Source organism: Podarcis liolepis (genome assembly GCF_965112155.1).
Source record: "Podarcis liolepis genome assembly, chromosome: 12".
NCBI lineage: Eukaryota > Metazoa > Chordata > Lepidosauria > Squamata > Lacertidae > Podarcis > Podarcis liolepis.
This window is the reverse complement of record NC_139563.1, coordinates 30853373-30879313: the sequence shown is the minus strand read 5'-3', so window position 1 is coordinate 30879313 and position 25941 is coordinate 30853373. Positions and strand designations below refer to the sequence as shown.

Sequence of the window (25941 nt, the reverse complement as noted above, 5' to 3'; positions counted from 1 at the left end):
GAAGGGGGGGGGGAGGTGCCAAAGAAAAGTCTTAGCATATTGACAGGCTGAAGTTGTACAGGCCTTTGACCATAAGCACAAGTACTTTAAAGTACAAGTTGCACCTATAAAATATTGCAGCCTATCCTCTCTCATTGAGAGGAATGTTCCAGCCAGCCAGTCTTTCCTAAGACAATCCAGGATGTTCAAGATGCTCTATCTTTCCCACCTTACGCCCAATTTCCCCCTTTTTATTTTCAAGCTGATACTTAGCATTCCCTGATTGCTGAGCACTCTCAGTCCTCATAGGGCTGTTGTGGAGAGGGGTGTGTGTACCCCCCCTTTTGCATTTTTGAAACCTCAGGCTTCCCATTTGCATGCTGATCACTCCCTCTGGTTCCTCGGTAGCACCACTTCGCCTCCATTTCTGTCGGCCACCACCACCTGTGTTCGCAATTAGTGGGAGTGATGTCGCATATTTTATACACCCGAATAATGCAAAGTGTACTTTTGCATCAAAGTCTTCTGGCAGCGGGGGTGGAATGGGGGGGGTGATGAGAGAGTTCTAAGGCTTGTGGCAATAGACCCTTGTTTAGCCTAATCGAACTACTATCACCTTTAAACCCATCAACACTTGGAGAAAGCATCCGTGTTTCCTTGGGAGCACTTCCTTCAAGTGAGGGCAGATGGCTGTTAATCTGCAGATCATTGATGTGGCAGATCACACACTCTCCTCCCCTCTTAGACCCGATAGATAAAATGTTAAGTTCACTGGTTTCAAGAGGATCAGGCGCCTTTGGTCTGGCTGGTATGCAAACATATGTTGCAGCCACCGCGAGATATTCCTTGCTTCAGCTGTGGAAGGGGTGCGCTGACAAACTGACTCCCGAGACACCTTTCATTCAATATACCTCTGTGGAGTGTGACAGTGATGTAATGAGAGACAGGGCAGCGTCAGTTACGTTCCAGCTGTCAAAAAGTCAGAGAACGACAGATACCAGATGAGCATGAATCCTAATAAGACACCGCAGCAGGCGCTCAGATATTACTCCAGCGCTGTCTCTGGGTGCGTGTATCTGCTTCTTAGTTGAATTTTAATATCGTCCTAATGACGAAGAAATTTCTGCGCTTGCAGACTCCTGCCAAGTCAGAGTTTGAATCCTGAAAGCACACGCTGTAGGTTGATGGGAGGGAGGGCTTCATATACATGCCTGTCTCTCCAAGCGCTAGAATGTGGGGGGGGGGTCACTCAATGAAATTATGGGCAGTCGGTTCAGGGAGGACAAAACATGGTACCTATTTTCATTTATGTAGTAATGGCCACTAGTTTAGAGGGGTTTAATGGGGATTAGACAAATCTGTGGAAGAGAGAGGGTATCAGTGTCTATTAGCCAGCGAAACTGAACCTCTGTGTTCGTCAGTGATGTGCCCCCGGATACCAGCTGCTGGGAGGCAGCTGCAAGAGAAGGTAATTGCCTCTATTGCAGGCTCATGGGCTTCTTGGAAGAATCTGGCTAGCAACTGTGGGGAGCAGGATGCTGGCCTCATTTGGCTTTTGGTCTGCTCCAGCAAGGCTCTTATGTCCTGGCATTGTGCTGTTGTTTTGTCTCCACTCAGGGTACATCGAGGAAGCTTGCATCATCCCCTGCCCCTCGGACTGCAAGCTCAGCGAGTGGTCCAACTGGTCTCGCTGCAGTAAATCCTGTGGCAGTGGGGTGAAAGTCAGGTCCAAATGGCTCCGGGAGAAGCCCTACAATGGCGGAAGGCCTTGCCCCAAGTTGGATCATGTCAATCAGGTAATTCTCAGCACATTGCCATCCGTCATTCTTTTACATTTCAAAACTGAGTTGTTCTCTCTCCTGAATACATCACTGAAGAGAAGGCTATCAAAATACATAGAGCATCCTCCAATGGTTTTTTAAATTCACTTAGTCTAAGTTGTCTTCCCTCACTTTGATGCTTTTTATGTATTTGGAGTCAGTTCAATGCCTGCTCACTCTTTTCTTTCCTTCTTAGCATGTGGGGTCCTTGTTGGTTAATACTAGGACAGCAGCCTTTAATCATTCAGTTTTAGACTAATTAATTAACAATGTTTTTAATGCACTAAAAAGAAACCCTAAACAATCAAAAACACTCAAATTGTTACACGCAACCTCCATCTCCACTGAGCGATGCGAGAGACTTCAAGGACCCTGGCCACTCGCCCAGGGCTTGTGTTTCCTTCTGGGAATAAGGCACAGTGGAGACTGTGGTGTCTTTATTATATATGCTTTATTTACACATATATACAACCAGGCCTTTTTCCCCAGCCAGAACTCAGTTCCAGCACCTCTCAGGTGGGTGCCATTGCCATTATAAGACAACAGTAGAGGTGTTCATGGTGAGTTGTGGCACCTCTTTTTCTGGAGAAATAATAATAATAATAAAATAATAATAATAATTTTATTTATACCCCGCCCTTCCCAGCCAAGACCAGGCTCAGGGCGTCTAACACCGGGTATAAAAACAATTGATTAAAATACAACTTTAAAAATAGCACTGTATATACCACCTGGACCTAGATGAAGAGATTTCAGAGCATCCACATCCCAAGAGGGCCTGGCTTCCTTCACAAGAAGAGCAAAAAGCCATGTTCTGTGTCTCTTACGTTCCAGCCTGTCTCAGCTAGCCCACATCATGTTCTGCCCCTGCTTCTCTGCTTCCCAAACCACTTGCAGAACTGACACTTCCCCCCTGTTGGCTTACGTCATCCACTTTGAAATCCTAACCCTTTTGGTCTCTGCCCATCAACACACAGCTGGAGGAGGGTCTCCCCTCTTTGTCTGGCAGTCTTTTCTCTCTCTTGATAGGTTCCCTGATGGGCATCACCCATCTTTGTCTCCTCTGTGCCTTACACTCAGTCCTGTCCTGTCAGGCTGGCCTGACTCATTAGCATAAGCTGCATCTAGCAGCCTTTGGCACAGTTTAATCAAACCTTGATTAATTCTAACTTTTACTAAATCCATGAATTATGGATGCCTTGCACCCACAAAACTGGCACCCCAACATATAATGATATTTAAAATACCATAAATCAGTATGTACAGGCTGAAAGCTTCCCTGTTGGATAGCTAGGCCAAACTTACACCCTAATAACTGTTAATATATTCTATTGTTGTACTGCACATTTAGGTCTATGGGCCATAATAAAGCTCACTCTGTGTGTGTGTGTGTGTGTGTGTGTAAATATAAAAGCTGAAGATAGCCAGCACCGTCTTAAAAGAGGCATCGCTTTTTCACTCTCACAATAAAGGAATTTTAAGATGGGTTTTTGTCCTGCGACATATGGGCCATGTAAAAAACAAAGCGTCCCTCTCCCACTCCCAGCAACATTATTGTTTTAATAATATGCAGATTTAATTATTTAATGGAATAAAACTCAACTACCAACTCAGGTTTATTTAATTGGCGACAGCCCTAATTCATAATGGTTCATTGGTATTCTAGGGGAATGTTCTGTTTTGACCAGACCAAGAGGGGAGCGATGGGGAGGGCTTTGTGTGTAAGCGTGAAGGAGATCATAGTCATATGCAGGAGAATCTTAATGTTGATGCTGAACCATCAATGGGTTTTTAATAAGCTCTAGATGTGCATGGCCTCTGCTCTTGGTTTCATGACAAACTGAACAGAAGGAAAAAAAGAAAAAGGGTTTTGTGCATCTTCTCAGACTTGATTAATGTCCACCTTGAGTTTTGATTTAATCTGCATTTCTCCCCAGCAAATGAAACAGCCCAAGTTTTCATTTCCATAAATTCCCCTGTAGTGGGGAGCTAGGAAGAAGATACAAAAGTGTGGGGGGTGGGTGGGGATGTTGGCGGTTCTCATCTAAATAAGATGTGCATTTACTGGATGCCATTGTGTTGACATTTTGCAGGCACAGAAGGAAATGGCCTGCTGATTTGATTTTCCACTTAAGAGGATGTAATTAGTTCTAGTTTAGAACATAATAAGTGTTAAACTAAAGCTAATAAACCAAGTTTGTAATCCAATTTAACACCAAACAAAAGTAGGCATGAAGGCTAGGTTGTGCGAGTGAGGTATTCATAGCGGGGTAAAAACATTTTAATAGGAGGGGCTGATACCAAATCTTCTGCTTTCAGACTAATTCACAGTACTTAGAAACATGCTTTCTTTCTCTAGATAACAAAAATAGTAAATGGTTAGATATCTGTGGTCTAAAGATAGTGAGAGGTTTATTTCTACAACGATGCTGCCCTCTAATGGTGGCTAGTGTCATAACGTCCTTGGCTTTTTGTTAGAAGGCTTTATCCAGATCTGCCCAAGTCTAGTGCTAATCTTCAAGTGTTTCTCTTCTTTATGTGCTTCCTCCTTCTAAAATTGAAGTCTTGCCCTTTTAAATTTTTGAACTGAATTTGCCCTGTTGCACACACACAAACCCATCTATTGGTACCGTTTACTGAAACTGGATAGGCTTTTCCCGCGATGGTTCCATGGACTGGGAAATGGTTATGGGTTGCTTCCCCCCCCACCGTCCCCTCCAACCTAAAGAAAGTGCCAGATAAAATCAACATAGTTTCTAGATGAGCAGCTGTAATGCATAGCTACAAATCCACCAGTAATAATAAAGAAAATGACAGGGCAGGGCAGAAAAAGAACAGCGCAAAGCAGCTTTGTAAATTAACCCATAAAAATTACTAGCTTATATGGGGTTTGGCAGAGGAGAGACAGCAGCCCACTGCATTTCTGTACAGCAAAGGAAACTTCTCTAATCTGACAGCCAACTTAGTTTCCATGCTAAGTAAAGAAGAAGGAGCTCCTCTGCCAGCCTGCTCATTGCTCATTCACCTGCATACATGTTTATATTCTTGCTTACATGGGACGTGGGTGGCGCCATCTCTAAAGCACTGAGACTCTTGAGCTCGCTGATCGTAAGGTCAGGCGTACAAATCTGCATGACAGGGTGAGCTCCTGTCACTTTGTCCCAGCTCCTGCCAACCTAGTAGTTCAAAAGCATAGCATACCAGTGCAAGTAAATAAATAGGTACCGCTGCGGTGGGAAGGTAAACGGCATTTCCATGCACTCTGGCTTCTGTCATCATGTTCCGTTGCACCAGAAGTGGTTTAGTCATGCTGGCCACATGGACCCAGAAAGCTGCCTGTGGACAAATGCCGGCTCCCTTGGCCTGAAAGTGGAGATGAGCGCCGCACCCCATAGTTGCCTTTGACTGGACTTAACCATCCGGGGTCCTTTACCTATACTTGCCTACATGCAAACACCTGTGATAGCTTGTGGCTATCAGGCAAATGCTGAAATACAAAGCAGCTCTGGACCAATGACACAAATGTTGGTCCTTCTAAAGAGGCAGAATGTTTTGCATGAAGAAGAAAAAAAATGTGTGTGCAAGAAGGGGTGCTCGCAACTGATCACAAACCGCAGTGTTCCGATGCAGTGGGCCCTGAATGTATCGTATCCTTGTGTAGTTTTCTCAGTAGATCCCTGGCAGGGGGTAAGGAACTGCTGGTCTGGATGCAATAGATGCCACAGCAGCAGTAAAAACAATGCAATTGCATACAGTCTGGAGCACAATTCCAAATGGGATGTTCTAAACAGTGGCGTAGCGTGGGTTGTCAGCACCCGGGGCAAGACAAATAATTTGCGCCCCCTAACCCGTGGATTTGCGCCCCCTAACCCGTGGATTTGCACCCCCTAACCCTAACCCCCAGATGTTGCGCCCGGTGCGGCCGGCCCCCCCTGCACCCCCCACGCTGGTTCTAAAGAGCCGAAAGCTTAGCCTTAGAGGATACATCTTTTAATATTAAATACACTTTGCTCTAAATCTGTAAGTGTGGAAATCCCACACATGCAGCCTGTGTCAGTGGCCAGACAGCTGCTTGAGGCTGTGTAATTAATCTGCACCTTATCTCCAGCTTAAAGGAAATCAAGAAGCTAAATACAAGTCTGTGTTTGCAATGAAAGCAGCACATGGAAAGCATTATAACATAAGACACTGAAACATAAAGGTAAGGTTCAGTAGATGGTGTAGACCCAGAGAAGAGTTTAAATTAATTTATTCATCGGACATTCTGTTATATTGTTGATGGATTTTACCCTCTCTTAAATGTTTGTTAGGCACCTCGGGCAATGAAGGGGTAGAGAATGGACTAAGACTGCAATCCTAACCCCATTTACCTGGGAGGAAGCCCCATTGAATTCAATAAGACAGCCTTCTTCTGAGTAGACACAGTTAGAATTGCACTGTAACTTAGGTAACTGAAATCAAGTGAAAACTGTAGGTTCCTAAATTACAAAAGCAAAAGAATGACTTCTTAGTTTTTCTCTTAGATACTGTAAATGAAACAAACACAAAGAAATTCCGCAGCTTCAGGAGAATTGTTTAATGACCAAAGAAGTCTCTGTCTCAAATGTGTATCTAGCCACACAAGGCTCTTAATCAGAGGCCTGTATAGCCGAAACAGTGGGCACCAGTAAAAACAACCCCGTCCCCCCAGTAAGAAGCACATAAAATAAACAAATTCCACAGACTATAAGATGTTGAAGAGGCACCAATAATGTTTCAAAGAAGCATTGCTTATTCATCACAGATAACATACAGTGGATGAATAGTACACCAACTAAAAGTAGAGTCTTATCATTCCTGGGAGGGTGACTGAGAAGCTTTAGGATGTGGCGTAAGAGTTGGACCGCTAGCAGAGAGGGAAGCCTGTCATCAGGGGCTCCCTGGTGGGCTGGTGGAAAGAAACCTCCATTTCCAGTGGTATTCCCCAGGTGGTTGAGACCAAAAGAAGGCCTTTCAGCAATGTGTCCTGGAGGCCATGTATTTACCAGATTGTAAATGATCAATGCCATCAATGGACAGAGAATAATAATTTAATAATGTGCTACAAGCAGGGTGGATTTAGGGGGACACAACCAGTTTGGTCACACTAGGTGTGGAGCTGCAGGGGGTGTTGCAACTAAGAAGTAGACTGGAAGGCAAAAGGTGGGGTGCCAAATTTGGGTGTTGCACAGGACGCCACATTGAAATTTAAGATCCCAAGGTCTGCCTCTGCAGTCAGAGCTCAGCCATTCCGCAGAAGCTCATCTCTAGGCAGCAGCTTCAAAGAAGTGCTTTCCAGCAATGTGAGAGAATAGAGGCAGAAACCTGCTTAGAGCAGACCTGTTGAAAACGGTGGGGTTAACTTAAGTCTCATTGATTTCCATGGATCTGCTCTAAGTATGGGCTCACCCTTGCGTTTTGCAAGGGTTGCCGCTTTTTAGGTTCATGAGCTTCATGCTTTGAAGCAGCGTTACTATTTCCGATTATCCATTTTGCTTCCTAACTATTGTTTTTATTTACCTTTGCTTGTTCCCTTGCGTTCATGGCCAACACCTGCCCCAGGCTCAGGTAAGAGTCTGTGAAACAGATGCACTGCCTTCAAGCATGCTTCAAGATAAAATCCCCTAATATGTGCCTTGTTTGCCTCCTCTGGGTGTAACTTTTCCTTAAGAATGTACATATGCTACCTGTCATGTGTTTATGTATACAACTGCAACTGGCTTCATCAACAGTGGAAGAGGGGAGAAAATGGCAATGGACACAGAAAGCTGAATGAAAAACAGGTTATAGCTGTATTAAAACAGCCATTCCAAGGGCTGATACATAGGCGGAAATGACTGATAAGGAACCCAGGGGATACTGTGAGAGAAGAGGAAGCAGGGACAAGATGTTCAACCCTCTGTAGCCAACTAAGAGTTGAAGAATGACTCTGTCAGTAGGAAACCTGTTCTGCCTACGTAGGCTTCTTGTGTGTTCTAGAACCCTGGCAAATTAGGGTTTTAAAACATGCAAGGAGCCTACAGAATTTGGCTGTGCTGGCATGGCATAAGGCCAACCAAGGGGTGGGTGATGATGGTGAGGAATCCTATGAAGAAGTCCAGTGGAGGTGGAGGTCTTGTCTTGGTAGACCTCTTCAGTCCCAGCACACTGCTTCCATCTCATTCTCTCCCGTTCTTTCCTGCCACGCCAAGGACAGTCACTTTAGGTCAGGAGTGTGTTTTCCGACATGATAAAGCACAGAGAAGCATATGCTAACGGAATATCAAGTGTCTCATATTTCACACACATTCAGATAAGGGGCCAAAATGCTACGCAAGTCTAAAAGGTTATCACTCCTAAGGCATATTACCCATAGCTACATTTGGCAATGGGGTGAGCGAGTCTCTGGAGTCTGGAAAGTGTCAACAGCTGCCAGGCTCAGTCAAGAACTAAGATATTGTTTAAGAACGATTGACCCAAGGTAAGTCCTTGGGATGTCAGTCTCTGAGCCCAACACAAATGAGGCTGGGAGGCAAAATGCAGGGCAGAGGAACAAGTAAACATCTAACAGGCGGGACTGTGAGCTGACAACAACCAAGAGTAAGTACAGGAGCTAGAAGCATAGCAAGGCCTTGCCAAAAATCTGTGATTTTTGTCCTGTAGAAACACTTGGGAGCAAGGCCCATTTTACTCAAAGGGGCTCCCAAGTAGAATTGCATGGGGGTGCATGGCAAGATAGGCTCCTATAGATGTTTGGCAAATAAGGTGCACAAAAAGTGAGACAGGTGCTGCTGAGGATCAAAGACTGATGTGATAATAGGGTAGGAAGGCAATTTCAGGAAGAGGAGTTGAAGAGCAATTGCCCTGAAATTCCTCCCACCTGACCTTGTGCAGCAGCTGCTCAAAAAGAGAGACGAAAGCCTCACAATTGTGTGTCTCGAGGGGGCAGAGTGAGTGAAGACAGGCCTTGCTGAAAGGCTAATTTTATATACTCTTGCTTGTCAGTGCTGACTGCAAATGCATGCCTGCTAACTTCCACAGCAAATGATTCCCCACCACCACCCACTTTAATGGGAAGTACTGTTTTCCCATAAATAAAGCTTAAGATATTTCTGATTCCAGTTATTAATTTGCACACTTGCACATAAAACAAGTTCATGTTTTGTGTGTGCATTCCAGGTATATGAGGTAGTCCCGTGCCACAGCGACTGCAGCCAATACATCGGGGTCACTGAGCCTTGGAGCGTGTGCAAAGTGACAAACGTGGACTTAAAGGAGAATTGTGGAGAAGGTGTGCAAACCAGGAAAGTAAGGTGAGCAAAACATGGGCACTGTCACTTCCAAGTGAGGAGCAGGGGAGTTTTCACCCTTAAAGACAAATTTTGTTTGGAATAGTAGTTTCCAGCAGAAAAAGTCTCTAATACCAAATCTTGGAACAATCCATCCATCCATCCCAGGAATGGTTTTGAAAACGTGATTCCTAATTTAATTTTCAGTGCACATGGCTTTAGTGTGCTGAAAGTCATAAAAGAATTTTTAATATACAAGTCAGAACTCCCTAGATAGGCATGGACTGCTGCTTGCTGACAGCCTGAAGCTCTTTTGCTCCACCCAATTTTTGTGTATGTGTCAAATAGTTCAAGTTGATGTTCACACCCTTTCAGGTATGTGCCATACTAATAACTGTGTCCCCTTCCCTATTCTATGCCCATCTCTCTGTAGATTGACATTGTAGATGCCACTGACGCAGCCCCTTTGTTCTCTGGGGTTCCAGCCTCAGGCACTGCCTAATATTTAATTGCACTGTACAGTATAGTATAGTATAGCAAAGGTCATAACAATGTTAGTCTCACTTTTTTTCTATATTCAAAACAAAAATATTTATTTTAGATTTTCAGATGCCATTGTATAATCATGAAAGGGGTGGGAAAGTTTCGTTTCTCTGGAAACTTGGCAAGCCAAGGTACAACAACTCAAGTGAATGACACTAGCGATGTTGCTGACAAATTGAAACCCAATTTATGCAAATTTAATTTAATTAGTCCTAATTTTTAAACCTGAGTGCTAAAAATTTCTTGCTGCCCTTTAGTTCTCATATTTTTATGATTGTTTGAATCACTGTTTTCTTTTTATGTACTACGGTACAGTATTTCAAAAAGTAAGCTTTTGATCCATTGTTAATGATCAAAATGCCAAAAACTATACTACCAAACATGGGTTGCCATATGTCCGGATTGTTCCAGACATTTCAGCGATTTTTGCCTGGAAGCTGTTTAAGGGAGCTGAATACTGGCTATGTCCGGAAAATTCCAGATGTATGGCAACCCTAACGTAAACTGCCCTGGGAATTTATTTATTGAAAGACAGTATAAAAACTAGTGTGCAGAAGGAAAGCTTATCTCTTACTTGGCTTTCCTTCTGCCTTTACCCATTCTTTCTTGGCACAAAAAGTTACCATTGTTTCCAGTGGAGTTTACTTCCACTTGGCTTAGCGTGGGCGGTTTGGGGAGGGGGGTGTTGCTGTGTTTTCGTTCCTGTTTCATGCACAATTTCAGAGCTTTTAAGCGTGCCTTTGGAATCATGGCGGCTCAGTATGATAGGTGTCCAATTATGATCTGGTATGACAAGAGACTCAATGACAAGCGCCCTAACGAGCGCTTTATTGTTGGGAACATTTGCTGTGAAGTGCCAAATGTTCATTTTCATCTGCCACAGGTATATTATTCTGCTGTCAAGTTTCACAAGGTTATGTTCAAAACAGAGGCTCACTTTGAAGCTACGGAAGATTTATTTGGGGAATGCCATCTTCCTAGCTTTCAAATTTCCGCAAGAAGAAATTGGCAATAGTAACTATGATAGATACTCCTTTTCCTACTGATAATTTGTTCTCCCTATAGCCCTGCTCTACCCCATGTTAAAGCAGGAAGTATAGTAACCTAGAAAGATAATAGATCTTGTCTGTACCATCAAAGCCAAATGTGGGGCGGGGGGGGGGGAGTCTATTATTCATTCCAAATATTGAAATTTCAGCCCAGTAGAATTAAAATCCAGAAACACCTTCGCTTCCTGAATGTTAAATGCTAAATTTCGTCAAGTCATTTTGTGCAGGCAGAGGGTCTCCAAGCCCTGTGTTCACAGTTTGACCACCTCATTGTAAAGATGCTCTGATTTGAATCTTGACAGCTTGAAATGATGGGCTAAACAGCAGTTGAAAGAGTTGCCAATATTGGCATGTGAGTACAGCCAAGATTTGAAGGCAGTTCAGTATACTGCCCCTTCTGGTGTGAGACTCAAACTTAGTCATAATTCAGATGTGTATTTGCACATTGCATTACGATTACTTCCCCTTCCCCACCCCAGAATTTTTTGTTTATTTCACCAAGCTGAATTTAAGAAAACTGGATGATGATCCTTGATGTAGAAATAACTCCTAGATATAATTAATATCATAACTACTGGTCAGTGCTTCCTTTCCCCCCCCCCTCCGAAAAATAAGTGCTGGTACTCACCATGAAGTTGTTACAGTAAGTAGCAAAACAAACAAACAAAAAGGTGCCAGTACTGGATACCCTTGAGGACCTCCTAGAGGGGGGAGCACTGCTACTAGTATTCACAGTGGCAGGAAAACATAAGTAACAGGCTATGCAGGATGAAATCTGAAACAGGGCCTTAACCACCTAATCTGGTGTTGGTGTCAGGGTTTATTTAGCCATAGGCTATATTAAGTGCTAATAACTGGTGAGCATATAAAGGAACTAGTGAAGTATAGTAATTAGCAAAGCAATCTTAACCCTCAGATAAGCTGGCTCAAATAAGGTTCAAATTGCTTTAAAGAAGGAAGACCTGTGGATGAAGAGAACCAAGGCTACCTTTGCATCGATGCTGCAGGATCCAGGGTCACTCTATAGCTTATCCCTGACAGCAAGTAACCTAAATATGGGCAGCTGCATTTGTGCACATTTACCCAGTCCTACCCTTAGCCAGTGTGATGTCCTCCAGAGGTTCCTGGGCGACATTTCCCATCAGCCCCAGCCAGCAAGGCCTGTGGCCAGGGATTATTGGAGCTGTAGTCCCAAAGCTTGAGAGTCCCATGGACTGCAAGAAGATCAAACGTATCCATTCTTAAGGAAATCAGCCCTGAGTGCTCACTGGAAGGACAGATCGTGAAGCTGAGGCTTCAATACTTTGGCCACCTCATGAGAAGAGAAGACTCCCTGGAAAAGACCCTGATGTTGGGAAAGATGGAGGGCACAAGAAGAAGGGGACGACAGAGGACGGGATGGTTGGATAGTGTTCTCGAAGCTACAAACATGAGCCTGACCAAACTGCGGGAGGCAGTGGAAGACAGGAGTGCCTGGCGTGCTTGGGTCCATGGGGTCACGAAGAGTTGGACACGACTAAACAACAACAACAACAAAGTCCCAAACCATCTGGCGGGCACTATGTTGGCTACCACTGCCCTAGATTGGAGCAGGACCCCCTGCATGTTTCTCTTAATCTGCAAAGTCCTGTGTCTATTGGCTTTCTTCTATAACGTATACATAAAAATCAATGTGACTGTACATTGGCAGCCAATTCAAAAATAATAATCTACATGTATATTTAGGCATGGGCTTTGTTTTTCCAGATGCATGCAGAACACAATGGATGGTCCTTCGGACACGGTTGAAGACTACCTGTGTGACCAAGAAGAGATGCCCATTGGTGCTAGAAAGTGCACATTGCCATGCCCGGAGGACTGTGTCATGTCTGAGTGGGGCCAGTGGTCTCGGTGTTCCTTGGTAAGGCATATGCTACTGAAAGAGAGAGAGAGAGGAAAGAAAGCTAGCATTTAAGCATTTTGGAATTTTCTTGCTCAGTCTGACTCAGTGCCCCTCTGGCTGTCTTTTGTCAGCTGGTAAATATGTTTTTATCCCATAAGTTTCCCCCTGCAAAGCTTGGTCTGTGGAGGTCACTTCTTTTTATACCCGTGGTTGCTTTTGAGTGGATTTCTAGTGTTGTGTTTTTTCCCATGTTGTTCGTTTTAAGTATTGTTAATTGTTTCACCCTGCCTGTATGTTTTTTATTTGTATTCTGATTCGAAATCGGCGTAAGCCACCCGGAGCGGTGCTTGGGAAATAGAACGATGGCCTATTTTTAAAAAAACCTAACATATAAAATAAAACAAAGTTCCGCCAGCATATTATGTGTATCAGAGTAAAAGGATGTGTCCTTTCCTTTCTCAGCCATGTAATGGAAGCAGTGTGAGGGAACGAACAGCGGAAGTCGTGAGGCAACCTCAAGGAGGAAAGCCTTGCCCTGCTGCCGTGGAGACAGAACCCTGCAGCCTGAACAAAAACTGCTACCACTATGATTACAATGTGACAGGTACTGGTCTTAGTTAAGATGACAAGTAGGAACTGCAACAAGATGTTGCAGTGTGGAGTGTTCCTCTTCAGGGTTCCAGCCAGCACAACAGCTACATTCCATTCCATTGTCTCCCCCACCCGCTCCAATACTCAGCTAGCATTCTGTGGCTACTGAGCATGCTCAGTCCTCATTAGGCTGTGGGGTTCTTCCAGGCCCTTCCCGTTGTGCATGGATGGTGCCATTTTGTTGGCGCAAGTTCCAGTTTTCAGGCACTAACTGTGTTTGCTATTAGTATACGATGCAAGCTTTTTTGTTTTCTTTGTATTGCTGATCTTTTTGATCCAGAAGCATCATTTGCACTGAAATCCTATGCATGTTCACAAGACCAGTAAACACTACAGTGAGAAACATCTAGAGGATTGCAATTTTCCTCTGCAATCTTTTGCACACCTACTTGGGAATAAGCCTCATTGAACTCAATGGGAAACCTGTTGAGTAAGCATGCACTGGATTCCACTGGGCTGTTGTTGGCTGCAGTTTCCTAGTAAGCTGTATAAGAGGCCTGCTGTTGGTTACTGGAATTTGAAAAATGGGATTGAATGAAACATTAGTGGGAGGTGACATCTTAGCAATAACAGGCTGTGTAGCGATGCCGGTGTTGCGAGGCTGGTTCTGCATCTTCGTCCTGCTGCACAGGCTACTACTGCATTTTACTGTATCCTAGTTCACTCTGGTATAGTGAGAAATGCGTTTTCTTTCTCAATGGCTTCCTCCTCTATTCAACCCACCCTACCCCCTTGTTACCCTCTAGACTGGAGCACCTGCCAGCTAAGTGAGAAAGCCGTCTGTGGTAACGGGATCAAAACAAGGATGCTTGATTGTGTTCGCAGCGATGGCAAGTCGGTTGACCTGAAATACTGTGAAAAGGTGAGTGGGTGTTTCTTTTCCTCTTCCTTTTTCTGGTCCTGTAAATAATCCCCATCATCTCTAAGTGCTTTCATTCAGACATGGAGTCAACTGGCACAGAGCTGCATGGAGCTACACTCTGGCAGATGCTTCTCAGTGTTATTCGAGGACTGTTAAGTACCCCTGAAAAGAGCCTGTGCCATAATCAGTGGTTTTGTCGCTTAATTTCCTGTTTGCATAAGTGTGTGACCACAAAGGTATGCTGCTTTTTTTTTTTTTTTTTAGCTCCTGAAAGTAATGGTTTGGGAACAATAAGCAATCAAGGTGAATAAGTATCATAAATCTTAATCAGGATGGTAATCACCATTTTAATTTGAAGTGGTTCCTTTGTAGTGCTTTGGACATCTGCCAACATCATTTTCGTTCAGGGTGTCCTTTCTTTTTCTTCGTTTCTTCTTGTATCTAGGGTTAGTGCCAGCTTTTCAGAATCAGGTTTGTAAGTCAAGGAACCTCTTCAATAATATTGGGGAAGCCTGCGGCATTAACAAACAAGCATGGCTCGTACATAAGGCTGCTTGAAAAATTAACCCTCACCTAGGAAACGGTTAAACTGGGGTGGGGAACCTGTGACCTCCCAGATGTTGCTAGATTCCAGCTGCCATTATTCCTGATCATTGTCCATGCTGGCTGGGGCTGATGGGAGCTGGCATCTAACAACATCTGCAAGGCCACAAGTTCTCCATCTCTCCTCCATGTAACGGTTTCACATGCCTATTCAACGCCTTCTCTGTACAGATGACGCTGTAGTTTTGAATCATGGTTGGTTTTGCATCCCACAAGCTTGTCAGTGGATAACAAGAAAATCTAGTAATCCCAGAATGTTCCTGCAGTTAGGCACAACTAAACAGCCATAGGTGGGTGAACAACAAATCAGAACGGATGCACATTATGATCACTAAAACGCAGGAATAAGTCAAGACAGGCCCCAGAAAGGAACAATGTGCTTACTCTCAAATAAAGAATGTGAATTAGCTCCATTTAGGTCCTGTGTGAAACAGAGTTTGGCAGATGGTGTCTTAAGGCTCCAGAATCTGTAGTTTTATGAACAGCACTGCAGCAACATTTTAATACATCTCCAAGTCTATCAAAATAGCACTAGGTTGACTTTCAGTCACTATAAATAGGACAGCAAAAGCTCTAAAGTTTGTTATGGACAAAGTGAGATTTGCACTCACTATCTCAACTTATTCAGTGCTGATATATTGTAAATCTATTGAGTCTACTAGTTTGGGGAAAGTAAATGCTTCCTTCTTTATGAAAGATATACTTGCACATAAACCACTTTACTCTTATGCACATTGCAAATGTGGTTGGGTCTATTTGCATTTTAAAGTATTAGGTGCAGCGGGGAAAGTTCCTTTGGATGTTTGCCAGTATTTCCTATTGAAGTTAATGAGAGCTGTGTGTTTGTGTGTGCCTGTACATATGTCTCACGACAAAACCTGGCTCTCTTGTATTATTTTATATTGCTTACTTAATGAGACATGATATGAAGTGTGTCTCTTGACATGGATATTAGAGAAGCATGAATACCTTTCCCGAAACAATAAGCTAGGGCGGATTTAATTCAGCAGGAAGTCAGAAGAGTCTGTACACCTGTTCATGTGGGGCTGAATCTCCCCTTCTAAACTGCCTCCCCCTTCAAACTGTCATATATGATCAATATTTTAATGTCCTGCTTTCTCTGCTTCCACATTCCTTCTTTGCTGCATCCATTTTTCTGTCCTGCCTATACTGTATGGTAAGCAAGGGACATAGACCGACCTGTTTCATTTATAACTGGTGTTGGCTGCCTTAAGGCCTCAGGTTAGAGCAGGATATAAGGTTATAATAAATGAATAAGTTACAGGTAATGGTTGTGCAGAGTGTGACTTCCCCCAACATCCACCTTACCACTGGCGGTAGGCCTGAGAGCCCCACCATCTCCACCATGGCCCGCTACTCAAGGACCCCAGCCAGTGCCTAGCAGAACTGAACCCCGCCTCCTGAACCATCAGCTGACATTACCCAGTGGCACCAACTGATTGACAGGAGGAGGTGGCCTCACAGACAAAACTGTAGCCCCCTGGTGGGCTAAGATTGGACTGTGGGCCAGAGGTGCCCTATCCCTGTAGCAGAACAAACGTCAAATAAAATGTACCGTAGTTGATATATCTGCTTGATAAAATCTCAAGAGAACGATCAGGTACATTAATCTCAATGGGTCTACTCTGAGTAAAACCTGACTACTACCCCCTCTAGATTTTTTTAGGATTAAAAAAACCTAGATCCTGCCTAGGTACCCATGTTCACTGCAATATATACTCTTGTGTATAAACTGGCGTTGTCTTAATGCATCCTTGATTATCTCAGAAAGTCTCCACCAATCTGCTAAGTAAGCTACTCCAACATCCTTATTGCTGCCAGGCTTAATTAATTCCCGACGCCCCCCCCCCCCCGCATATTTTCAGTGTGTATTGTTGCTTATCACAAAATCTCAAAGAACAGCCGGAACACTAGTAGATCTCTGCTGGGTTCCAAAATTAACACATCACAAAACTTTCCTTGGCAGTTCCTTGAGGTTTCTGAAATTCAAATTATTTAAATTCAGGACAGACTCCATGCTGTTCAAATACCCAGAAGCTTATTGTTGCTCATTTACCTACATTAACAAATCAGAGGAGTTTAAACTAAGCTTTCTCTCTGCCATTCTGTGCCTTTCTTACAAACAGGCTATCAGCAGGTAAGCTTCGCTTTTTAAAAAAGTAACCCACCTGAGATGGAATTCCTGCTGAGTTTAGGCAGAGATATCTTGTTAAATCCCAGACATTTACACAGATCTTAGGGTAGACTATCATCTTTCACATTATGAAGTGACTTTTTTTGGCAATCTCCCTTAGGTAGAGAACTGCGTCCTGTGAATGATTGCACTAACACTGAAAACATTCAGAAATCAGTGAGAGAACATTTCAGTCTACCAAGGCATTCTTCTGTTGACTTGGAGATTGCCCTACTGGAGACTAGCATGAACCTGCTGCATAGGAGCTTAACAAGAAGTTCGCTTCTATACATTTGGGCTTAAATGGAGACAATGGTTTGCAGGTGTTAATTAGTATACCAAAATCACCTAATACACATTATTGTCCTCCATACAAACAAACAAATCTGTGTACATAAAAATGAGGATTTCAGGCATCTGTGTCTAGTGTTAAAGGGTGAGGTTGTGTGACAGTTGGACTTATGTGCTTTGCCCTCCTCCTCTAGTTCACCCTAGGAATTCAGAAATCTTTGCTTCTGTTTTGGTTTTTTGGCTGGGTTTTTTTTTTACTAACCACAGCATATTGTTGCATCCAAACCTACCATGGTTAGTTTTAACTGGTTTACTAAAGTGTTTGCATTAAACCATGGTTTATGAAGATTACTTTCTTTAGTAAATCATAGTTAAGATTAGGGTTTGAACATAACACTAAACCGAGGCCGATCAGAAACAGAAGTGGGAACCTCTGATCCCTTCATGGCCACTCTGGAAGAGAGAGGAGGGGGGAGTGTGCAGTCCTGAAGCTCACAGAGCTCATAGCACTAACCCATATTTTAGCATTGCATGTGAAGACAGCCTGCAACCTGGCACCTGGTTTTCAACATGTGGGCTTTGGGAGGAAGGCGTAACATTCAGTCATGTGAGCTCTCACCCACAATTGAGAAAAAACAACTGCTGGCTGTAAGAACTGGGCCTTGATTTTAGACTTGGGAGTGCACATCAGTTTATTCTCTGTCTTTCTTATACTTTGTTCTATTGCTGTTTAGGGGGCTATGTCTACAGCCACCTCAAACCTTCTGCTTAATAGCCAAGTGCTAGGAATGAATGCTGGCTTTCTGCAAGTTCAGGGTTTAAGCTGAGTAAGGTTTGGGAATTTGTTTAGCATTAGCACATTCGTCTGAAAATCTGGCTCAGTCAGATTTCCCAGAATCATGTATGTTGGTGATGGAAAAGCATTTCTGCACATTTACACGTGATGTCCACACAATACAGGTTGGCTGTGGAAACACTAGCATAGCACAAATATTTCTTAGGGCAATTGCAGTGTGTAGAGCTGTCTGTGTGTATAGAGTTTGAAGCTACTGTTGTAGCTTTCCTATTTAGAGATTTCAGAAGTGAAATAACAAGTGATGCCATTTGCAGAACAGAAGAGAGGTCTCCAGCCTCATTTGTGGTTGTTAATGATGCTGCAACTGTTCAGCTCAGAATGTGCAGGCGCACGTCTTATACTGATGGGTAGATGGATGTTAAATGCCTATATTATAGCTGCACAATGTAGTTGATAGCTTCTAACAGCTGTGCTAAATTTCAGACATTATACCACTTAAAATGATGTTCCTTCACTGATCCTCAATTCTGGATATTGAGACAGTAACAAAATTATATTTAAGGTGTTGTTTGCAGGGACGTTTCTAGGTCCTTAAGAGACTTTTGGACGCAGCTCAGTGACACAAATTTGCATAAAACATGTGTGTACTAGTTTCTTCTATGTATAGTTGAATATGTAGGCCCAGGAGAGGGGAAGCCATCATGTACTAGTCAAAAAAGGAGGGAAAGGGCAGGAGATCAGGGGCCCAGTGGAAAAGACCCCCTGACAACCCACTTGTCTGTCTATATCTTATTCAATGATTTGGAACATGTTTAAGTTCTTATGTGAATTGCTGCAATTCTGAACAAGCATTTACTGACTCATACATTTATGCAGTTGATTTCTCTCTCTTTTTTCTTCATAATTATTAACTTCTATTCAAAGGAGTGGTCACCTTCAATTCAGCTGTTATCCAGTGGCATGAACATCTTGCATGTTGACTTATTGATAGTAGAATCATTCTTTTTTATTTTTTATTAGCTTGGCTTGGAAAAGACCTGGCACATGAATACATCTTGTGTGGTAGAATGCCCTGTGAACTGCCAGCTGTCAGACTGGTCTCCGTGGTCCGAGTGCTCTCAGGCTTGTGGCCTAGCCGGTAAGTTTGGGAGATTCTCTTTGATGCTTAAACGTCTTAAAACATGAGCCTCCAGCTCATACCAGCCACTGAGAAACAGAAGGGGAAATTGCTTGGATAAAGAGATTTGTAGGGTTAGGGAGGTTTGCTTTGCCTGCCTGCAAGCTTCCCTTATGCCACGCTTGTGCTAAGAGGATCAGGATTGTCAAAATCCATTTCTGACTTAGATAATGGAAATGAGAGATGGCAAAACTCTGCATGAAACTGTTGCAGGGGACTATATTTGTGACTGGCAGATCAGAGTAAACATAAAACAATTTTAGGCCCTGAGAAGCACCCAAAGGTGTTAGGCTGCTTTCCTACAAATTCAGTTAGCATCAATAGATTGTTATAAATGCATCTCTTTTCAGATTGTAGATTCCAGAAAATCAAAGAATGTATTGACATAAACACAAAGTTCTGTTTGCGCTTAGAATTAAATTGTGTTGAACAATTACAAATATGTGTAAGGCAAGAAACCTTAGTAGGTGATTGAAATGTTACAGAGTTTCCTGTAGAACCTGGTTTAACAAACCAAGAGCCTGCCTGTACTCTTTCCATGTAGCTATTTTCCTCCCCAGAGCAAATTCCTCCTCCCCACTTAAGCTGTTGGTTGGCACCATCCTTAATCATGGTTAACAGTAACCAGGGTTACATTTAACCAGGATCTGAAACTAGTTCAAAATGGTCGAAACTCTGCAACGATGAAAGCATACAGCCAGTGGCAACCACAACATGGTAGACATTGGCCACATGTGGACAATCATATCTTGTCCATCCTAATTTGAACAAGCCTCTTGCGTGGCATACTTTTGTTCTGTTTCTCGCTTCATGAAAGCAGGGGAAACAAGCAGGAATCTGCAGTAAACTACAGTGGTACCTTGGTTTACAACCGCTTTGGATTACAACTATTTTGGATTACAACCGCGTCAAACCTGGAAGTGTGTGTCCCTTTTTTTGGATTACAACCCATTTTTTTATTATTACAACCCATTTTTTTGGGAGGCCCCATTGGCGAAAGCGTGCCTTAGGTTACAACCTGTTTTGGTTTACAACTGGACCTCCGGAGCTGATTATGGTTGTAAACCAAGGTACCACTGTATTATCTCCAAACTGGGAAATGATGGTTAATGGCTTCCTTGCAAGCCAGGATGTTAAGCCATGGTTTAAATTTGGCTTAATGTTCTGGCTTGCCTGGAAGCCATTAACCATAGTCTCCAAATCTAGGCATAACAGGAAACTATAGTTGACTGCATTTTCCTGGCTTGTCGCTCAACTCGTGTGAAGTCACTCCATGTAGGGGAATGAGGCTTGTTCATATCTTTGCTTTCCAAGTCAAGGTATGATAGTCTAAATCACAGAATCATAGCATTGTGGAGTTGGGCCCACGAGGGTCATCCAGTCCAACCCCCCTGCAATGGAGGAATCTTTTGCCCAACATGGGGCTTGACCTATGGCCGAGATTAAGTGTCTCGTGCTCTACCCACTAAGCTATCCGTTGTTCATCAATATATATTTGGGGTCACTTATATGACATTTTCATCCCTCACCACATGCACAAGATACAGTGGTACCTCTGGTTATGTACTTAATTCGTTCCGGAGGTCTGTTCTTAACCTGAAACTGTTCTTAACCTGAAGCACCACTTTAGCTAATGGGGCCTCCTGCTGCTGCTGTGCCGCCAGAGCGTGATTTCTGTTCTCATCCTGAAGCAAAGTCCTTAACCCGAGGTACTATTTCTGGGTTAGCGGAGTCTGTAACCCGAAGTGTAATCCGAGGTACCACTGTAGTCATTTATTTTGTGCTACCGTGTTGGGAAGGGCATCACACCACAACACAACACTGTGTGCACTAACTGCATTCATGGCTAGAGGCATTTGACTTATTCAGCATCTCAGCAGGAGGCAGAGGATTATAGCTAGCTTCTAATATAGCTCTGCTGCCACTCAGTGGACTCTCAAGGGAAGCTTGTATAAAATTCCATTCCTCTGGGGACGGAATGTAACCCAAGTAGTCTTACAGCTGCACAAGAGGCAACAGGTATTATTATTATTTTAAAATAATGATTCTAATCTCTTTTTATAACACTATTATGCCTTTTAACTAAGGGCTCATCCAGGCTTCCTTTTGTGTTGCGTTTCTAGGCATAGGCCTGGGCTTTGTGCTCGAGTGGTTTTCTTGCTTGCTTGTTTGTCCCAACGCTTTCCCTGGGGAAGCCCATGTTTCACTGCTGAATTGGAGCAAATGGCAACCGGGTTTTCCACAGACTGCTGCTTTGCTTCATTTCAGAGGTAAAATTTAGGTTTTCCAGGGGACAACACCACCACAACAACAAAACAACAAAGCAAACCCCACCCCCCAAAAAACCCTGTTCAGACATGGAGCTTTAAAGTGCAGGCCTGTACCTAGAAAGTACGGCGTGAATGGAAGTCCTAGTATGGTGTCTACTTCTAGTGTCAAATACCACAGTGCATTTTGGTTGAGATGAAACAAGATGCTCAAATAAGGCTTTATTGCTATCACTGGTCAATGAACCTTTTAGTGCTTCTACAAGTCACACACACTCTTGCACACTCGTCCTTGTGCTAGTGCTGTAGTGACATCTGTCTCCGTAATGAAATGTAATACCTTAGGAAGAAAGGAACAGAATCAACCCACAAAAGGGACGAAGGAATGTAAGTCCTTGGAAATAGAGCCTGGGTCCTCCAGCACGCCTGAGTAGCGTCTCTGCCTTAGCTGGCCTGAAGATTAATGGCTGCTAAATCCACACTGCTTTAATTTTCTTTTAAGTCTTGTTGAAATATCCTGTCTTCTTTGAAAATTCTCGGTTCATAATAATGTCTGGGAAGACAAAGAGGATAAACAAACCTCCCTCTGCTTTCTAAGTATTTTTTCTCTTGTGAGACTAAGAATTTATAAACTAAACAAATATCTAAACCACAGAAAGATAATATGAATGAATCACCTTTATTAAATGCTCCTAGGTTTGGAACTTTTGACTTTGGAAGGAAGATGCCACTGATTCCCCCTTAAAACATTCTGTGTGTCTGTGGTTGTAAACAAAGTTTGTCATCATCAGGCACAGGTTGCAAACTCTTTAAGCCCTTAATACTTACCCCCAAATTTATTTACTTTATTTATTAGAATAAGAGCTGCAAACAACTTAACAAAAGAGTGTACATAATAAAATCCCTAGAGGGATCAGATCCAATCATGAAATGGGACTTGATTTAGCAAGTGAACTTATTTGCTGTTTTCTTTGGGCATGGCACCACTTCCTCAAAACCAGTTCTGAGAAAACTGGGACGAGGTGCAATTCCTATAATTATAATAGTACCAGAACAAGTTTTTCTGCTAGACAATTCAATACATGCAATTCACAACCCAATGCTAAATAAGTTTTTACAATTCTTCGGAGGTCAATGACAATTACTTCCTATTTAATACGCATATTAATTATCATCATGAGATCCACCCTCATGCAGCAGCTGATTTTCTGTCCCATCTTCCCCCTAGCAGTCCTGCAAGCTCCTAGAAAAGGCACCTCCAAGGGTTGGAAGACCCTTCTGAATGAAGTGGGCCATGACAACCCCATACATAGAAAATGATTCCATGCATTTTTCTGTGCCTTCCTCCTTTCTGCTTAGCCCCTTGTGTCACAGGCTACCCCAATTTATATGGAGCATTTTATGGGTGGTTTCTAGGGTCGTTGGGGTGAGGATAGGAAGGCAAAGCCAACTTTGCCTACGCTGTGGACAGATCTCTGGACCCAACTTCTTCATCATTTTCTTCTTTTTCTTCTGATTATTATTGTTATTCATGACCATCACTATACATAGCGTAGCCCAGAGTTTCATAGTAAGCAAAATACTGACAGGCCCCTCCCCACCCCTCAAAATCTTAGACCACAACTCAAATTGTCCCTTTGGATGCCCCAGTATGGCCTAACAACATGAAGAACCTATATTGGCCTCTGGCTAAGAATTGGCATTTCTCTCATTCACCCAGGAGATTGATTTGGCACAAGATCTCCTTTCGCTCATTCCTTAATCTCTGTTGATGTCAAGAGGTCTTCCACGTGTTGTTGACCTCCATTTCCCATCAGCCTCAGGCCAATGGTCAGTCATGGTGGGAGCTGAAACTATACACACATTCACAACTTGTTCCTTATTGCTTTCAGACCAAGGTCTGGATTAAGTAAATTAATCCTGATCCTGAATAATGAAAGCCAGAGGCTGAGACTCCTTGATGCATAAGACTAATGCCATTGTTACATTCTCGCTTCTCTTCCTCTCTGTGTGTTTTGAAGGAAGGATGATACGCAGGAGAACTATTATTCAACCTTTCCAAGGTGATGGGAGACCTTGTCCTTCGCTAATGGAGCAGTTCAAACCATGTCCCGTAAAGCCCTGTTATCGGTGGCAGTATAGTCAGTGGGCTGAATGCAAAGTTGAGGTAAAACAAAAGTTTGAAGCCTTTCCCTCTATCTCACCCTCAGATACACACACACACACACAAATGGCTTATTATATTGTTTATTAAGTACCTCTAAACTTCATTCTTCATTCACCTCACCTCAAAAGGTGAGGTGAGCACTAGCTCAGACTTTTTAAGTGAAATGGAAACCATCCTGTCCCACTCTTGTGACTCAGTTTCCAGTGTTTAGCAAGGAACATCTCATGAGGACTATAACATTTCAGAATCGGTGTTTGAATAAGCAAAGTTACTATCTGCCCATCATTACACAGCTGTTGTGTCAGAAGGAAAGATTCTACCTGAGTCTTACCTCTGACATGCTGGTTTTCTTTGTGTAAGGAAAGTTTAATGCAGGAGCACAAACTTATTTTTATTCTATTCATTTCTTCAAATGTATATACTACTAGAGTGTAAGAAAAACACACAAAGCAGATTACAAAAAGCTACAGTCACAAGCACATTCTGGCATGGTGCAACCTCTTTCTGAATATTTGTGGTAGCATGGTTCAAGGCAACAGATCTAAAAGATCTGGGGTTTTGCTTAATCAGAAAGCCTACGTGATTCCAGATGGAAATTCCACACTCAAAAGTAAACTTAACATACCCATTGAATGTTGATTGAGTAAAATGACTTTCTGTTATTTTACATTCAGTAAGTACATTATGATAAGACTTTTGTTTGCCTGTTCACTATGAAAGTATGCCTGTTGTCATCCATAAAATTAGAAAATATGCACAGCTTGATTTCTCTCAGATCTCTTTTGTGTTAGGCTTAAGGAGATGCCAGAATGCTAAGAGATCAGAAACTAAACAAGATAGGGCAGAAGCACTAGCCTTGGCTACCATAAATCATGTGAACTTTGGCAAGCTAAATGGGATTGATAAACTTGGGCTGCCTGCCAGCTGAGAAGTCCCATTGAAAATTTGTGGAATTCTCTTCACCCTAGTGAGGAAGTAGAAGCATTGGCTTTCTCCACCTGCAACTTAATCCTTTTTATGGTTCTCTTCTTCCAGAATGCTCAGTGTGGAGAAGGGACAAGAGTCAGAAACATTTCCTGTGTGGTCTATGATGGATCCAGCGATGATGCTGGGAAAATAGTGGATGAAGAATTTTGTGGGGAAATTGAGCTGGTTGTTGATGGCAATAAGAAAATGGTGCTTGAGGAAACCTGTACCCTACCTTGCCCAGGTGACCAGCTGTGTTTGCATGAATAATGAGTCTCTGTTGAACCTTAGAAGGTTATGTTCTTTCCCATATTGCACTGCTGTATGCTACAGCAAGTCAGAGGAGTCTTCTGCCCACTCAGTTTCATAAGAATGTGATCTATCGTTGTAACACTAATATTTTCTTACCAGCAAATTATGTAGCCCCTTGTGTGGTTGCACTGGAAACCCAGACAAAAAGGGAGTAGGCAGGATTGGATCCTTATAAGAGAGGGAACCCAAAGGTATGCAGGAAGAACCTGCATTTAAGAAGCCCCAAACTCAGCAGGGCCCAAAGGTTGCACATGGATGCAGTACTCATGCTCCAAGTGTCAGCAAACAGTGTTAGAGAGCAGCAGGCTGATGTGAGCTCTCAGACCTGCTGTGGGTTAGGCTCAAGGGTGAACTCCCTTCCCGTAGTTCCTCCTGCTTTCAACTTGGAGCCAAAGGAGAGAAGGAGCAAGCTTTGCTTTTGGTCCTGATGCTAGCACAGGGCCTTGAACACCTGAGATGGATTTAGCCTGTAATTATTCCAATTTAATGTGATTTCCCACCCACCTTTTAAAAGTAAATGTTCAGAAGCAATTACAGCCTGTACTAATAGCTCTGAGCCAATTGTTCTCTAGTTGTCCTTCAGTTTCCACCAGGTGCTGATTTGGGTGAAGGTAATTCCCCCATCCAAAAGCCCTTAATCTTACACATTGATGGCTGTTCATTACTGTTCACAACTGCTGTTTCGCCCTTTGGCTGCTGCTATTTGTCCCTCTTTTTCATTCCTCCCCAAGCGATTTAGGCCAATCTTGGGGTCACACATGACACCACAATGTTTAAACTGGTTTTGTGTTCATTATTGTCCTTAATGATGACAAAAAAATAATAATAATGATGTAAACTGCCTTTGGCACTCTTGTTGGGGCTGGAAAGAGGCATACAATGTTTGTATACATATAAAAATAAACTAAGATTTTGCTACATGCTGACATCACTAAGGGCAAATGAATCCCATTAGAATGGAGTTGATGCTTCCTGCATTGGCCATATGGGCACTATTAGCCAATCTAAGATCACTCTTATGAATCAAATGCTTTATTGGGGCTTTTATAACAATATTTGAAAGAATGATTATGGGCAGGGCTGTAGGTTCAGATAA

The 25941-nt window shown here is 43.0% G+C and overlaps 1 protein-coding gene across 14 annotated transcripts in view; it reads left to right on the top strand.

Annotated features, from left to right (window-relative positions):
• Positions 1-25941, top strand: part of THSD7A (thrombospondin type 1 domain containing 7A) — a 269706-nt gene that overhangs the window by 231644 nt on the left and 12121 nt on the right. For all 14 annotated transcript variants that reach the window (XM_083467766.1, XM_083467769.1, XM_083467767.1 and 11 more), the window contains 8 exons: positions 1597-1775; positions 8976-9109; positions 12424-12577; positions 13022-13163; positions 13957-14072; positions 18977-19094; positions 23422-23567; positions 24603-24777. In XM_083467766.1, coding sequence (XP_083323892.1) covers positions 1597-1775; positions 8976-9109; positions 12424-12577; positions 13022-13163; positions 13957-14072; positions 18977-19094; positions 23422-23567; positions 24603-24777 — 1164 coding nt within the window. The remainder of the gene's footprint in view (positions 1-1596; positions 1776-8975; positions 9110-12423; positions 12578-13021; positions 13164-13956; positions 14073-18976; positions 19095-23421; positions 23568-24602; positions 24778-25941) is intronic.